General features: G+C 25.5%; 1 protein-coding gene across 1 annotated transcript in view; it reads right to left on the bottom strand.

Moving 5' to 3' along the window:
• Positions 1 to 18100, bottom strand: part of LOC145283795 (hephaestin-like protein) — a 156346-nt gene that overhangs the window by 27537 nt on the left and 110709 nt on the right. Inside the window, exon 11 of the mRNA XM_080132875.1 lies at positions 10957 to 11169. Within this exon, the coding sequence (XP_079989001.1) occupies positions 10957 to 11169 (213 nt within the window). The remainder of the gene's footprint in view (positions 1 to 10956; positions 11170 to 18100) is intronic.

Below are 18100 nucleotides of genomic sequence, written 5' to 3' on the forward strand. Positions count from 1 at the left end.
CCATTAATAAGTAATTACTGATGATGTAACCATTAATAAGTAATTACTGATGATGTAAATATTAATAAGTAAATACTGATGATGTAAATATTAATGAGTAATTACTGATGATGTAAATATTAATCAGTAATTACTGATGATGTAAATATTAATAAGTAATTACTGATGATGTAAATATTAATGAGTAATTACTGATGATGTAAATATCATTCAGTAATTACTGATGATGTAAATATTAATAAGTAATTACTGATGATGTAAATATTAATAAGTAATTACTGATGATGTAACCATTAATAAGTAATTACTGATGATGTAACCATTAATACGTAAATACTGATGATGTAACCAATAATAAGTAATTACTGATGATGTAACCATTAATGAGTAAATACTGATGATGTAACCATTAATAAATAATTACTGATGATGTAACCATTAATAAGTAAATACTGATGATGTAACCATTAATTAGTAAATACTGATGATGTAACCATTTATAAGTAATTACTGATGATGTATCCATTAATGAGTAAATACTGATGATCTAACCATTAATAAGTAATTACTGATGATGTATCCATTAATAAGTAAATACTGATGATCTAACCATTAATAAGTAATTACTGATGATGTAACCATTACTAAGTAAATACTGATGATGTAACCATTAATAAGTAATTACTGATGATGTATCCATTAATGAGTAAATACTGATGATCTAACCATTAATAAGTAATTACTGATGATGTAAATATTAATAAGTAAATACTGATGATGTAACCATTAATACGTAATTACTGATGATGTAAATATTAATAAGTATTTACTTATGATGTAAGTATTAATAAGTAAATACTGATGATGTAACCAATTATGAGTAATTACTGATGATGTACATATTAATAAGTAAATACTGATGATGTAAATATTAATAAGTAATTACTGATGATGTAAATATTATTGAGTAAATACTGATTATGTAAATATTAATTAGTAAATAGTGATGATGTAAATATTAATGAGTAAATACTGATGATGTAAATATTAATTAGTAAATACTGATGATATAAATATTAATAAGTAAATACTGATGATGTAAATATTAATAAGTAAATACTGATGATGTAAATATTAATAAGTAAATACTGATGAGGTAAATATTAATAAGTAATTACTGATGATGTAAATATTAATAAGTAAATACTGATGATGTAAATATTAATAAGTAAATTCTGATGATGTAACCAGTAATAAGTAATTACTGATGATGTAAATATTAATAAGTAATTATTGATGATGTAAATATTAATAAGTAAATACTGATGATGTAAATATTAATAAGTAATTACTGATGATGTAAATATTAATAAGTAAATACTGATGATGTAACCATTAATAAGTAAATACTGATGGTGTATCCATTAATGAGTAAATACTGATGATCTAACCATTAATAAGTAATTACTGATGATGTAAATATTGATAAGTAATTACTGATGATGTAAATATTTATAAGTTAATACTGATGATGTAACCATTAATAAGTAAATACTGATGATGTAAATATTAATGAGTAATTACTGATGATGTAAATATTAATAAGTAATTACTGATGATGTAAATATTAATAAGTAATTACTGATGATGTAAATATTTATGAGTAATTACTGATGATGTAGATATTAATAAGTAATTACTGATGATGTAACCATTAATAAGTAATTACTGATGATGTAACCATTAATAAGTAAATACTGATGATGTAACCAATAATAAGTAATTACTGATGATGTAACCATTAATGAGTAAATACTGATGATGTAACCATTAATAAATAATTACTGATGATGTAACCATTAATAAGTAAATACTGATGATGTAACCATTAATGAGTAAATACTGATGATGTAACCATTTATAAGTAATTACTGATGATGTAACCATTAATAAGTAAATACTGATGATGTAACCATTAATAAGTAATTACTGATGATGAAACCATTAAAAAGTTATTACTGATGATGTATCCATTAATGAGTAAATACTGATGATCTAACCATTAATAAATAATTACTGATGATGTAAATATTAATAAGTAAATACTGATGATGTAACCATTAATAAGTAAATACTGATGATGTAACCATTAATGAGTAAATACTGATGATGTAACCATTAATACGTAATTACTGATGATGTAAATATTAATAAGTAAATACTGATGATGTAACCATTAATAAGTAGATACTGATGATGTAAATATTAATAAGTAAATACTGATGATGTAACCATTAATAAGTAATTACTGATGATGTAAATATTGATAAGTAATTACTGATGATGTAAATATTCATAAGTTAATACTGATGATGTAACCATTAATAAGTAAATACTGATGATGTAAATATTAATAAGTAATTACCGATGATGTAAATATTAATAAGTAAATACTGATGATGTAAATATTAATAATTAATTACTGATGATGTAAATATTAATAAGTAAATACTGATGATGTAACCATTAATAAGAAAATACTGATGATGTAACCATTAATAAGTAAATACTGATGATATAAATATTAATAAGTAAATACTGATGATGTAAATATTAATAAGTAAATACTGATGATGTAAATATTAATAAGTAATTACTGATGATGTAAATATTAATAAGTAATTACTGATGATGTAAATATTAATGAGTAATTACTGATGATGTAAATATTAATAAGTAATTACTGATGATGTAACCATTAATAAGTAATTACTGATGATGTAACCATTAATAAGTAAATACTGATGATGTAACCAATAATAAGTAATTACTGATGATGTAACCATTAATGAGTAAATACTGATGATGTAACCATTAATAAATAATTACTGATGATGTAACCATTAATAAGTAAATACTGATGATGTAACCATTAATGAGTAAATACTGATTATGTAAATATTAATTAGTAAATAGTGATGATGTAAATATTAATGAGTAAATACTGATGATGTAAATATTAATACGTAAATACTGATGATGTAAGTATTAATAAGTAAATACTGATGATGTAACCATTAATAAGTAAATACTGATGATGTAAATATTAATAAATAAATACTGATGATGAAAATATTAATAAGTAAATACTGATGATGTAACAATTAATAAGTAAATACTGATGATGCAAATATTAATAAGTAAATACTGCTGATGTAACCATTAATAAGTAATTACTGATGATGTGAACATTAATATGTAAATACTGATGATGTAAATAATAATAAGTAATTACTGATTATGTAAATATTAATAAGTAAATACTGATGATGTGAATATTAATAAGTAAATACTAATGATGTTAATATTAATAAGTAATTACTGATGATGTAAATATTAATAATTAAATACTGATGATGTAAATATTAATAAGTAATTACTGATGATGTAAATATTAATAAGTAAATACTGATGATGTAAATATTAATAAGTAAATACTGATGATGTAACCAGTAATAAGTAATTACTGATGATGTAAATATTAATAAGTAAATACTGATGATGTAAATATTAATAAGTAATTACTGATGATGTAAATATTAATAAGTAAATACTGATGATGTAACCATTAATAAGTAAATACTGATGATGTAAATATTAATAAGTAAATACTGATGATGTAACCATTAATACGTAATTACTGATGATGTAAATATTGATAAGTAATTACTGATGATGTAAATATTTATAAGTTAATACTGATGATGTAACCATTAATAAGTAAATACTGATGATGTAAATATTAATAAGTAATTACTGATGATGTAAATATTAATGAGTAATTACTGATGATGTAAATATTAATAAGTAATTACTGATGATGTAAATATTAATAAGTAATTACTGATGATGTAACCATTAATAAGTAAATACTGATTATGTAACCATTAATAAGTAATTACTGATGATGTACCCATTAATAAGTAATTACTGATGATGTATCCATTAATGAGTAAATACTGATGATGTAACCATTAATAAGTAATTACTGATGATGTAAATATTAATAAGTAAATACTGATGATGTAACCATTAATAAGTAATTACTGATGATGTAAATATTAATAAGTATTTACTGATGATGTAAGTATTAATAAGTAAATACTGATGATGTAACCAATTATGAGTAATTACTGATGATGTACATATTAATAAGTAATTACTGATGATGTAAATATTAATAAGTAAATACTGATGATGTAAATATTAATAAGTAATTACTGATGATGTAAATATTAATGAGTAAATACTGATGATGTAAATATTAATGAGTAATTACTGATTATGTAAATATTAATTAGTAAATAGTGATGATGTAAATATTAATGAGTAAATACTGATGATGTAAATATTAATAAGTAAATACTGATGATGTAAGTATTAATAAGTAAATACTGATGATGTAACAATTAATAAGTAAATACTGATGATGTAACCATTAATAAGTAAATACTGATGATGTAAATATTAATAAGTAAATACTGATGATGTAAATATTGATAAGTAAATACTGATGATGTAAATATTAATAAGTAATTACTGATGATGTAAATATTGATAAGTAATTACTGATGATGTAAATATTAATAAGTAAATACTGATGATGTAACCATTAATAAGTAAATACTGATGATGTAACCATTAATAAGTAAATACTGATGATGTAAATATTAATAAGTAAATACTGATGATGTTAATATTAATAAGTAAATACTGATGACGTTAATATTAATAAGTAATTATTGATGATGTAACAATTAATAAGTAAATACTGATGATGCAAATATTAATAAGTAAATACTGCTGATGTAACCATTAATAAGTAATTACTGATGATGTAAATATTAATAAGTAAATACTGATGATGTAACCATTAATAAGTAAATACTGATGATGTAAATATTAATAAGTAAATACTGATGATGTAACCATTAATAAGTAATTACTGATGATGTAAATATTGATAAGTAATTACTGATGATGTAAATATTTATAAGTTAATACTGATGATGTAACCATTAATAAGTAAATACTGATGATGTAAATATTAATAAGTAATTACTGATGATGTAAATATTAATGAGTAATTACTGATGATGTAAATATTAATAAGTAATTACTGATGATGTAAATATTAATAAGTAATTACTGATGATGTAAATATTAATAAGTAATTACTGATGATGTAAATATTAATAAGTAATTTCTGATGATGTAAATATTAATAAGTAATTACTGATGATGTAACCATTAATGAGTAAATACTGATGATGTAAATATTTATAAGTAATTACTGATGATGTAACCATTAATAAGTAAATACTGATGATGTAACCATTAATAAGTAATTACTGATGATGTACCCATTAATAAGTAATTACTGATGATGTATCCATTAATGAGTAAATACTGATGATCTAACCATTAATAAGTAATTACTGATGATGTAAATATTAATAAGTAAATACTGATGATGTAAATATTAATAAGTAATTACTGATGATGTAAATATTAATAAGTAAATACTGATGATGTAACCAATTATAAGTAATTACTGATGATGTACATATTAATAAGTAAATACAAATGATGTAAATATTTATAAGTAAATACTGATGATGTAAATATTAATAAGTAATTACTGATGATGTAAATATTAATGAGTAAATACTGATGATGTAAATATTAATGAGTAAATACTGATTATGTAAATATTAATTAGTAAATAGTGATGATGTAAATATTAATGAGTAAATACTGATGATGTAAATATTAATAAGTAAATACTGATGATGTAAGTATTAATAAGTAAATACTGATGATGTAACAATTAATAAGTAAATACTGATGATGTAACCATTAATAAGTAAATACTGATGATGTAAATATTAATAAGTAAATACTGATGATGTAAATATTGATAAGTAAATACTGATGATGTAAATATAAATAAGTAATTACTGATGATGTAAATATTGATAAGTAATTACTGATGATGTTAATATTAATAAGTAAATACTGATGATGTAACCATTAATAAGTAAATACTGATGATGTAACCATTAATAAGTAAATACTGATGATGTAAATATAAATCAGTAAATACTGATGATGTAAATATTAATAAGTAAATACTGATGAGGTAAATATTAATAAGTAATTACTGATGATGTAACAATTAATAAGTAAATACTGATGATGCAAATATTAATAAGTAAATACTGCTGATGTAACCATTAATAAGTAATTACTGATGATGTAAACATTAATATGTAAATACTGATGATGTAAATAATAATAAATAATTACTGATTATGTAAATATTAATAAGTAAATACTGATGATGTGAATATTAATAAGTAAATACTGATGATGTTAATATTAATAAGTAATTATTGATGATGTAAATATTAATAATTAAATACTGATGATGTAAATATTAATAAGTAATTACTGATGATGTAAATATTAATAAGTAAATACTGATGATGTAAATATTAATAAGTAAATACTGATGATGTAACCAGTAATAAGTAATTACTGATGATGTAAATATTAATAAGTAAATACTGATGATGTAAATATTAATAAGTAATTACTGATGATGTAAATATTAATAAGTAAATACTGATGATGTAACCATTAATAAGTAAATACTGATGATGTAAATATTAATAAGTAAATACTGATGATGTAACCATTAATAAGTAATTACTGATGATGTAAATATTGATAAGTAATTACTGATGATGTAAATATTTACTAGTTAATACTGATGATGTAACCATTAATAAGTAAATACTGATGATGTAAATATTAATAAGTAATTACTGATGATGTAAATATTAATGAGTAATTACTGATGATGTAAATATTAATAAGTAATTACTGATGATGTAAATATTAATAAGTAATTACTGATGATGTAAATATTAATAAGTAATTACTGATGATGTAAATATTAATAAGTAATTTCTGATGATTTAAATATTAATAAGTAATTACTGATGATGTAACCATTAATGAGTAAATACTGATGATGTAACCATTTATAAGTAATTACTGATGATGTTACCATTAATAAGTAAATACTGATGATGTAACCATTAATAAGTAATTACTGATGATGTACCCATTAATAAGTAATTACTGATGATGTATCCATTAATGAGTAAATACTGATGATCTAACCATTAATAAGTAATTACTGATGATGTAAATATTAATAAGTAAATACTGATGATGTAACCATTAATAAGTAATTACTGATGATGTAAATATTAATAAGTATTTACTGATGATGTAAGTATTAATAAGTAAATACTGATGATGTAACCAATTATGAGTAATTACTGATGATGTACATATTAATAAGTAATTACTGATGATGTAAATATTAATGAGTAATTACTGATGATGTAAATATTAATAAGTAATTACTGATGATGTAAATATTAATGAGTAAATACTGATGATGTAAATATTAATGAGTAAATACTGATTATGTAAATATTAATTAGTAAATAGTGATGATGTAAATATTAATGAGTAAATACTGATGATGTAAATATTAATAAGTAAATACTGATGATGTAAGTATTAATAAGTAAATACTGATGATGTAACAATTAATAAGTAAATACTGATGATGTAACCATTAATAAGTAAATACTGATGATGTAAATATTAATAAGTAAATACTGATGATGTAAATATTGATAAGTAAATACTGATGATGTAAATATTAAAAAGTAATTACTGATGATGTAAATATTGATAAGTAATTACTGATGATGTAAATATTAATAAGTAAATACTGATGATGTAACCATTAATAAGTAAATACTGATGATGTAACCATTAATAAGTAAATACTGATGATGTAAATATTAATAAGTAAATACTGATGATGTAAATATTAATAAGTAAATACTGATAAGGTAAATATTAATGAGTAAATACTGCTGATGTAACCATTAATAAGTAATTACTGATGATGTAAACATTAATATGTAAATACTGATGATGTAAATAATAATAAGTAAATACTGATGATGTTAATATTAATAAGTAAATACTGATGATGTTAATATTAATAAGTAATTATTGATGATGTAAATATTAATAATTAAATACTGATGATGTAAATATTAATAAGTAATTACTGATGATGTAAATATTAATAAGTAAATACTGATGATGTAAATATTAATAAGTAAATACTGATGATGTAACCAGTAATAAGTAATTACTGATGATGTAAATATTAATAAGTAAATACTGATGATGTAAATATTAATAAGTAATTACTGATGATGTAAATATTAATAAGTAAATACTGATGATGTAACCATTAATAAGTAAATACTGATGATGTAAATATTAATAAGTAAATACTGATGATGTAACCATTAATAAGTAATTACTGATGATGTAAATATTGATAAGTAATTACTGATGATGTAAATATTTATAAGTTAATACTGATGATGTAACCATTAATAAGTAAATACTGATGATGTAAATATTAATAAGTAATTACTGATGATGTTAATATTAATAAGTAATTACTGATGATGTAACCATTAATAAGTAATTACTGATGATGTAACCATTAATAAGTAAATACTGATGATGTAACCATTAATAAGTAAATACTGATGATGTAACCAATAATAAGTAATTACTGATGATGTACCCATTAATGAGTAAATACTGATGATGTAACCATTAATAAATAATTACTGATGATGTAACCATTAATAAGTAAATACTGATGATGTAACCATTAATGAGTAAATACTGATGATGTAACCATTTAGAAGTAATTACTGATGATGTAACCATTAATAAGTAAATACTGATGATGTAACCATTAATAAGAACATACTGATGATGTAACCATTAAAAAGTAATTACTGATGATGTATCCATTAATCAGTAAATACTGATGATCTAACCATTAATAAGTAATTACTGATGATGTAAATATTAATAAGTAAATACTGATGATGTAACCATTAATAAGTAATTACTGATGATGTAACCATTAATGAGTAAATACTGATGATGTAACCATTAATAAGTAATTACTGATGATGTAAATATTAATAAGTAAATACTGATGATGTAACCATTAATAAGTAAATACTGATGATGTAAATATTAATAAGTAAATACTGATGATGTAACCATTAATAAGTAATTACTGATGATGTAAATATTGATAAGTAATTACTGATGATGTAAATATTCATAAGTTAATACTGATGATGTAACCATTAATAAGTAAATACTGATGATGTAAATATTAATAAGTAATTACTGATGATGTAAATATTAATAAGTAATTACTGATGATGTAAATATTAATAAGTAAATACTGATGATGTAAATATTAATGAGTAAATACTGATGATGTAACCATTAATAAGTAAATACTGATGATATAAATATTAATACGTAAATACTGATGATGTAAATATTAATGAGTAAATACTGATGATGTAACCATTAATAAGTAAATACTGATGATATAAATATTAATAAGTAAATACTGATGATGTAAATATTAATGAGTAAATACTGATGATGTAAATATTAATAAGTAAATACTGATGATGTAAATATTAATAGGTAAATACTGATGATGTAAATATTAATGAGTAAATACTGATGATGTAAATATTAATAAGTAAATACTGATGATGTAACCATTAATAAGTAAATACTGATGATGTAAATATTAATGAGTAAATACTGATGATGTAACCATTAATAAGTAAATACTGATGATTTAACCATTAATGAGTAAATACTGATGATGTAACCATTAATAAGTAAATACTGATGATTTAAATATTTATAAGTAATTACTGATGATGTAAATATTAATGAGTAATTACTGATGATGTAAATATTAATAAGTAATTACTGATGATGTAAATATTAATAAGTAATTACTGATGATGTAAATATTAATGTGTAATTACTGATGATGTAAATATTAATAAGTAATTACTGATGATGTAACCATTAATAAGTAAATACTGATGATGTAACCAATAATAAGTAATTACTGATGATGTAACCATTAATGAGTAAATACTGATGATGTATCCATTAATGAGTAAATACTGATGATGTAACCATTAATGAGTAAATACTGATGATGTAACCATTAATGAGTAAATACTGATGATGTAACCATTAATAAGTGATTACTGATGATGTAACCATTAATGAGTAAATACTGATGATGTAACCATTAATAAGGTATTACTGATGATGTAAATATTAATAAGTAAATACTGATGATGTAACCATTAATGAGTAAATACTGATGATGTAACCATTAATAAGTAATTACTGATGATGTAAATATTAATGAGTGAATACTGATGATGTAACCATTAATAAGTAATTACTGATGATGTAACCATTAATAAGTAATTACTGATGATGTAACCATTAATAAGTAATTACTGATGATGTAACCATTAATAAGTAATTACTGATGATGTAACCATTAGTGAGTAAATACTGATGATGTAACCATTAATAAGTAAATACTGATGATGTAACCATTAATAAGTAAATACTGATGATGTAACCATTAATAAGTAAATACTGATGATGTAACCATTAATGAGTAAATACTGATGATGTAACCATTAATAAGTAAATACTGATGATGTAACCATTAATAAGTAAATATTGATGATGTAACCATTAATAAGTAAATACTGATGATGTAACCATGAATAAATAATTACTGATGATGTAACCATTAATAAGTAAATACTGATGATGTAACCATTAATAAGTAAATACTGATGATGTAACCATTAATGAGTAAATACTGATGATGTAACCATTAATAAGCATGTCACTCACCAAGATTGACTGGATGCATTGATAATGTCTTAAACATTCCTGGGAGAATGACAGAAGTATCTTTGTGGTTTTTGTGGACAGTGAATGCATTTCCATGGAAGAATGCTGTGTGAAGATCAACCTCATTTCCAACAGACATCAAATGCCATTGAACATTATCACCAGCACACATATTCAAGCCAGGTAAATTCCCATACAAATAACCATTAATTCCTGAAAAGAGAAATAAAATAAGCACATCTGCATCATCAGTTGGAAGACATTTTCAAAGAAATACGTTTATCTAGCAATTAATAAAATCAGCTGAATTCAACAGATTTAATATAATCTCCAAGTTTAAAATTATCAGTTCCATAACTGAGTGGATTTGACTACTAAAATCTATGATATGTAAAACTAGCATCAAGCATAGCAACCCAGAAGGGGAAGATCTATATCAGAAGGATGCAGGGTAATTTCAAACAGTGTTATGATACTCAAAAGACTTTTAGATATACAGATAAACTTATGGCTCAAGTTTGACATTTAAAAGATGCTGATACCCCTAATAGATGATCATGGATCATCAATTGCCTTTCTACTTAAACTTCAAACAATGCCTGTTATGTAATAACAAAAAATTAAGGATCACATAGGTCACCTGTTTTGATGTGAGACTTGAAATCTTCAAGATTCGTCCTCAGAAAAGATATCATCAGCTTTCTAAGTGGTCAAACAGCAGAATAATAACTGTGAGGCTTTCTGAAATATATTTGGAAAATTTGATGGAACATCAAGCAACTTGAGAATTTCAAGCAACTTCCTTGTATGAAAATACAAAGTTGCTTGTGTGAAATGCTTTGGTTAAATTTCCAAAATCTAACAGAGGCAACACTATTGAATATATTTTTCTATATATTCTATATATAAAACATCATACACACCTACACAAACATAAGTACCCTCATTTTTCATTAACTTCAACATCTCTCAGATGAACTTTCTATCAATAATGGAGTGAAGCAAGGTAATATATCTGCACCAACATTGTTCTTAATTTATCTGAGAGCTGTGCTCTGGTATGCTTTCCACAATTATGATATAAGCATCTATATTAATGTCTGAACAACTGGAAAAGTATTTAACTTAAGATTCCAAATCAAAAGTGATAGATTTGTTAAAGAGCTCTGCTGATGATGTTGACCCAGTGACACACTTCTTGAAGGATATGCAATCAGTTGTGGATCTCTTCACAAATTCTTGTATTGGCTTTGGACTGATGTTTAGCATTAACAAAACCAAAGTGATGTAGCACCTATATATAGAGATGTATGCAGAACCTGATTTTTTGTCTATTGAAATCACGCTTTCAAGGATTTCATTTACCTTAGTAGTACTTTATTCAATAATGGATCTCGATGCAGAAATTTAGCAAGACATTCGTGCATTTGACAGGTTGGAAATAGTCTGATGCGATGGTGATATAACTAGTGGTGGGACGATTAATCGGAATCGGAAATCGTAAGAATCGTGTATTTTGGGAGGTATCGGAATCGGAATCGCATCGTTAAAAAATACCTTAATTTTCCGATTCCTTCATTACGATTCTTTTAGTCTGATGTTGAAAAAAAGAAAAAAAATTCCTGATATTTCTAACCGCAAGAGAGAAATGTAGCATGTTATAAAAAGAAACCAAAGAAATTCATTATTAACAGGGCAATGCTTAGTGCCCCCTCCCTTACAAGGTTCATTCATTCAGATCTATTGTAATCAAAACTACAAAAGAGTTAACTTGAAAAGAAGTATGCAGGGATCTACATTGCGAGTAAAAATAAAAAAACGCTTATCTTTTTGGCGATTGTTTTTTTTTACTGGCAAATCTTCTAATACTGAATGAAAATGCTTTTTCAACTTATATTTTCTTAAAATAAAACGAGCAAAGTCAAATTATTTAAACAGTAAAAGGTTTAATAGAACAATATACTTTTTTTTCTTTTTTTAAAAGAAGGCTTTTGAAAGAAATATCTCTAAAATGAAATTGATCACGTTGTATTATTTCGCAAAGTTTTGACAGTAGTCGGCTTCTTTTGAAGTTTCAAAAAAATCGACCCCATACCTATCTCTTCCAAACCTAAAGTTATTAAATAACCCCTTCTTTAATTTAAGGGAAATTAATTCAATTCAGTCAAGTTTTTTTTTTTTTTTTAATTTCATTGAAATAAAATCCATTATTTTTTTTTTCTCCAGAAAGATAAAACCCTGAATTTGATTATATTAAAAGCAGAATAATATAATCTTTTTTCTAGAATTTTAAATTGAAAATTAAAAGTGTTTTGCGCAGTTTTTTGCCGAACGAAAAAGAAATTAATATATATATTTTTAAAAGGTTTTGTAATCAATTAATTTTTATGTCTAAATAATATTTACGATTAATTAAATAATTTCATTTTAAAAAGTATTTATAAATAGAATTTTACTTAAGACTTATAGTTTAGCAATATTGAACCACATCAACCATGTGTGAATTGAACACAGTCAACCAAAAAAAATTCAAAAGAAAATGCATATTTGCATTTCATTATGTAAACTTTTATACATTGGTTTCAAAAATTAATTTCTATAAGTTTTTTTTGTTAACTACCGGTTGGTACAATTTATTGCCCCATCCCTTTATATTTTTTTCTTTTTGTCATTTGTTTACAGATAAACTGAATTTTCTAATATGGCCCAAAGTCCAAACAAAAGTCTTGCATGGAAACTTTTTGAAGTTGATGAAGATGATGAGTTGAAAGCCATTTGCAAAGTCTGTCAAATTAAAATATCGCGAGGAATAAAACCATCTAACATGACCACAACCAACATGTTAAAACATTTAACTATGAAGCATCCAAATAAATTGGAGGAGCAAAATAAAAAAGAAAAGGAACAAAAAATTACCAACTAGTCACTCAGAGCAGTTTTATTAGTGAGGGTCGAAATCGCAGTGCCTTTTTTTTTTTTTTTTTGCCTACATTAACTTCAAAGAGTAAATACAATATATACAACTAAAAAAATAATTTAAAAGAAATGCTGATTCTATTCATGAAAAATTCTTTTAACTAGAAATTAAAATTAAATTAAAACTGACAGCAACAGGAGCACTGGTTAACTACTGAACCACATGGAAATGTGTGTGTGTGTGGGGGGGGGGGAGGAAATTAAATGATGATAATAAATTATGATAACTGTCTTTGAAAGGCACTAAACTCCTAAAATTTACTTCTTTAAAATTTTAGGGGGCACTCCCCGGCGATTTTAAAGCACTCTCTCTCTCTCTCAAAAAAAAAAAAAAAAAAAAAAAAATTTAATTTTTAAGTTTGGGAAAGATATATTTATTATAACCGAATTCCTGTATGAAGACTGGATCTACTTTATTGGACGTTTATTTGTGAGATAAGTAATTTTTCAATGTTTAATATGTTCTTAAAGTTTCAATTATCAATTAAATTTTTTTAATTGCATTTATTTTTCAATTTATTTTTAAAAAAAAACAGGGTTTTAAATGTATTTTTCAAGGTAACAAGCTTCGAAAGAAGTCTAATAAAAAGAAAAATCACTTAATTTCGACAACCCTGAGAATTTAATTATTAAAAAAATATTGAAATGTGACATTTTTTTTATTTAACATTTCTATTAGTTCAATTAATTTTCTTTCAATAATTCATTTCACTCAACAAACTTCACCATTTTTTTTTTTTAAATCTTTTTCTGTAATTTTGGTAATTATGTTTGCTCAATTTTATCTAGTATTTCATTTGTTTTTTATAGTGGTATCATTTTTATATGTGTTCCTTTGATATACCCTATTTCAAAATTAGTTTGGCTAAACTTATTCTTCACGTTAGAAACAACGTGTAAAAGCAATGAAAAAGTAAGAAAAAATAATAGGTGTTAACTACTCCTTGTGAATTATGGAGGTCTGAAGAACTGCCGTCACAAATACAACTATCAATAGCCAAACAAAAAATCGTTTTTGAAATTCCTTTAATTGTAACTTTTCGCTATATCTACCTTTTGGTATAAAACACAAAAACTTTTGATTAATAGTAATTCTCATATATGGTCGTTAACTTTGGAAAGGTTATTTTGTTGTATCTACAGCGCCATGTCACGTGGTATATTGTTTTGTTTTTTTTATTACGCACGTTCATTTATAAATCATTAAATCAAATATTTATCTTTTTTATATTTAATTAGTATATATTTTCTTTCTCTTCCGCTATATTTTTTTTATTTAATTCATTAAATCTGTAAATTATGAGGACCAAAATAATGAATCGGGTGTATTTATTCTCTAATTTTCTTGTTTTTGTTCTGTTATATAAATTCTATTTTATTTGTTTTTTTCTCTGAAGGATAAATTCTATTTTCTTTAAGTTTTTTTTTCTGTATTCCAATTAAGTAAAATAAATTTTCTCTAAAATAAATTTTGCTAATTTTTCCGTTTAGTTTACTATATAATAATTTTATTTAAACCAAAACACGACGGTGTAGACATAAAATATCTCTTCCAAAGTTAGGGAACATATTTGGAAACTACCGACCATAAGTATAAAACTACCTGGTATATTTCAAAACAATAATTCCCTAGGAATCGGAATCGGAATCGTACTTGGTATCGGAATCGTTAATCAATATTTTCCTGGAATCGGAATCGTATAAAAATTAGGAATCGTCCCAACACTAGATATAACTAAGCAGTTAAAATTTCAGTATATCAATATATGTTGTCATTCTTTAATATTGTATCAATCACACATAAAACAGCTGAAAAGATTTCACTAGCATTCTTCTGTCTCACGCACATTCTTCTGCAACCCAAAATAAAACGAGTTAGACTGATCATCTTGTCCAGTTTGATGACTGTAGACTTTCAAAATATGTTTCATGATGAGCTTTCTGGAAACGATTTTGAGTGTCAAATTAATTAAACTCCCTAAAATCTGATTATAAACATAAAATTGAAGCAGCCTGGATAATCTGTGCAAAACTCAGGGGAGCATGTAAGAAACATGATGCAATTTGATGTGATGTCAGAAGGCACAGAAATTGCATCATGATGCAATTTCTGTGCCTTCTGACTAGACCAAGACCAATAAGTGTCATGAGTGTCAAGTCTGCTCAAAAATATACAATTGCTGGTTTCATCAGGCATCATATTTTATATGGTGAACATGAGTTTATGCATGGATGTGTGGATATGTCTATGTACATGAGTTGTATATATGTAAATGTGTGTAGTTGTATGCATGTGTGTATATAGATATATCTATATAAGTGTGTAGATGAATGTATAAGGTCTATCTGCAGATGCATATATGTGTATATTAGTATATGTGTAGTTTTATGCATATGTGTGTTTTGCTCAGGCATACTTTACAACAGCCTCCACAAATGCAATGAATTCCTCTTGAAGTCTTTATACTCAATATCTTTCTTTCTTTCATATTCATACAAACTAATATTGATGCCCCGATTTCATGTCGTTAATTTAGCACATTCTGTTTTTTATTATTGTTAAGGATTCAACAGATGTAGAGAGTGGTCTTTAGAGAGTCTTTGTATCTCAGCTTCAGTTTAGGAGATAGTCTTTCTCCTAAACAAAGTTCTCTATAAATAACCTTCCAAAGGTTGAAACCCAATTACAGGAGATGAAACCGGACATATTCTTCCTAAGCAAAACTGGCATAGGGCCGACCGCTTCCCTAGACAAGTTCATAATTACAGGATACTCTAACTTAACATCTAAATCTGACTCCAAGATCACCATGGGCATGGAATATGTGCCTACATTAAAGATGGCTTTCCGTGTGGTAGGGATATCTCCAGTGAATACCTTAATTTACCTTATATGTGCTTCCGGGTTGAACTTGCTTACACCACTGCATTTATATCTGCCCTCTATCACCCCCACAACAGCGAAGTTACTATCTTTAAGAGCATATCTGAGAAAATTGACCACATCCTGTCTGCTCAGCTTTCGGCTTACATCCACATTTGTGGTGACTACAATGTCCACAATGTGGAATGGCTGACCCACTCGAACAATACAGATGATGAGGGGAGGTTCTGTCATGATTTCGCCATTGCCTATGACCTCACCCAGATTGTTCTTGAACCCACCCATGTGCCCGATACTTCTGGTCAGTACGCTAGCCTTCTAGACCTTTTCCTCACAACTTCACCTGAGCTATGTTCATGTTCCGTTCTGTCTCCTCTGGGATCTTACGACCACTCGGTTGTATCAGTTAAGATAAAAATGAAATGCAATAAGTCTTCAGACGTGCGTCTCTACCGTACTGTATATCGATACTCTACGGTTTACTGGGATAGCTTCGTACATGATCTACCCCTGCATTCCATGTTTAAAAAGGATGTGTCCTCCATAGTATCAGGCCTGACCGAATGGTTAATTGTAGGCATAGACCAATTCATACCATCCAAAAAATTTCAACAAAAACCTAACAACCAGCCATGATTTTCCCCAGAATGTGCTGCTGCAATCGCACACAGAAATCACTTTTTCCATAGCTACCAACGTAATAGATGCAGTGTGACTAGAGCTGTTTTCAGGATTGCCAGCAAAGAGTAATAAAAAATGCTCAGTTCGTTAAATTCAAAGTAGCTGAGCAGTGGCTTGGTTCCCACCAGTTTTGGCAAATAGCAAACAGGATCCTGAACAGAAGCATGCGTTCTATCCCAACTATCATCAATGGACCTCAGGTCATCTCGTCAGCATCAGATAAGGCCAAACTATTTGCAAAGAACTTTGCAGCTAATTCTACCCTATGCAATGAAAGCCATCAACTCCCCGTATTTCCTCCTATAACAGACAACACGCTATGCAACATACAAATATCGATGTGTGCAGTCGCAAAGCTAATCAAGAACCTTGATTCCAGTGAAGTAACTGACCCTGACGGCATTACAATTATAGTGCTGAAAAAGCTTCAACCAGAACTTGCCCCCATACTTCAAAACTGTTTAAGCGTTGCCTTAAGGAGAAGGACTTCCCAACATCTTAGAAAACCTCATCAGTATGCCCTGTATTTAAGAATTCAGGTGACAGGTCATCTCCCTCTCAGTACAGACCAATAAGTCTCTTGTGTGTCATGAGTAAGTTGCT

Source organism: Euprymna scolopes, chromosome 8, assembly GCF_053919585.1.
Source record: "Euprymna scolopes isolate OS-2025 chromosome 8, ASM5391958v1, whole genome shotgun sequence".
Lineage (NCBI taxonomy): Eukaryota > Metazoa > Mollusca > Cephalopoda > Sepiida > Sepiolidae > Euprymna > Euprymna scolopes.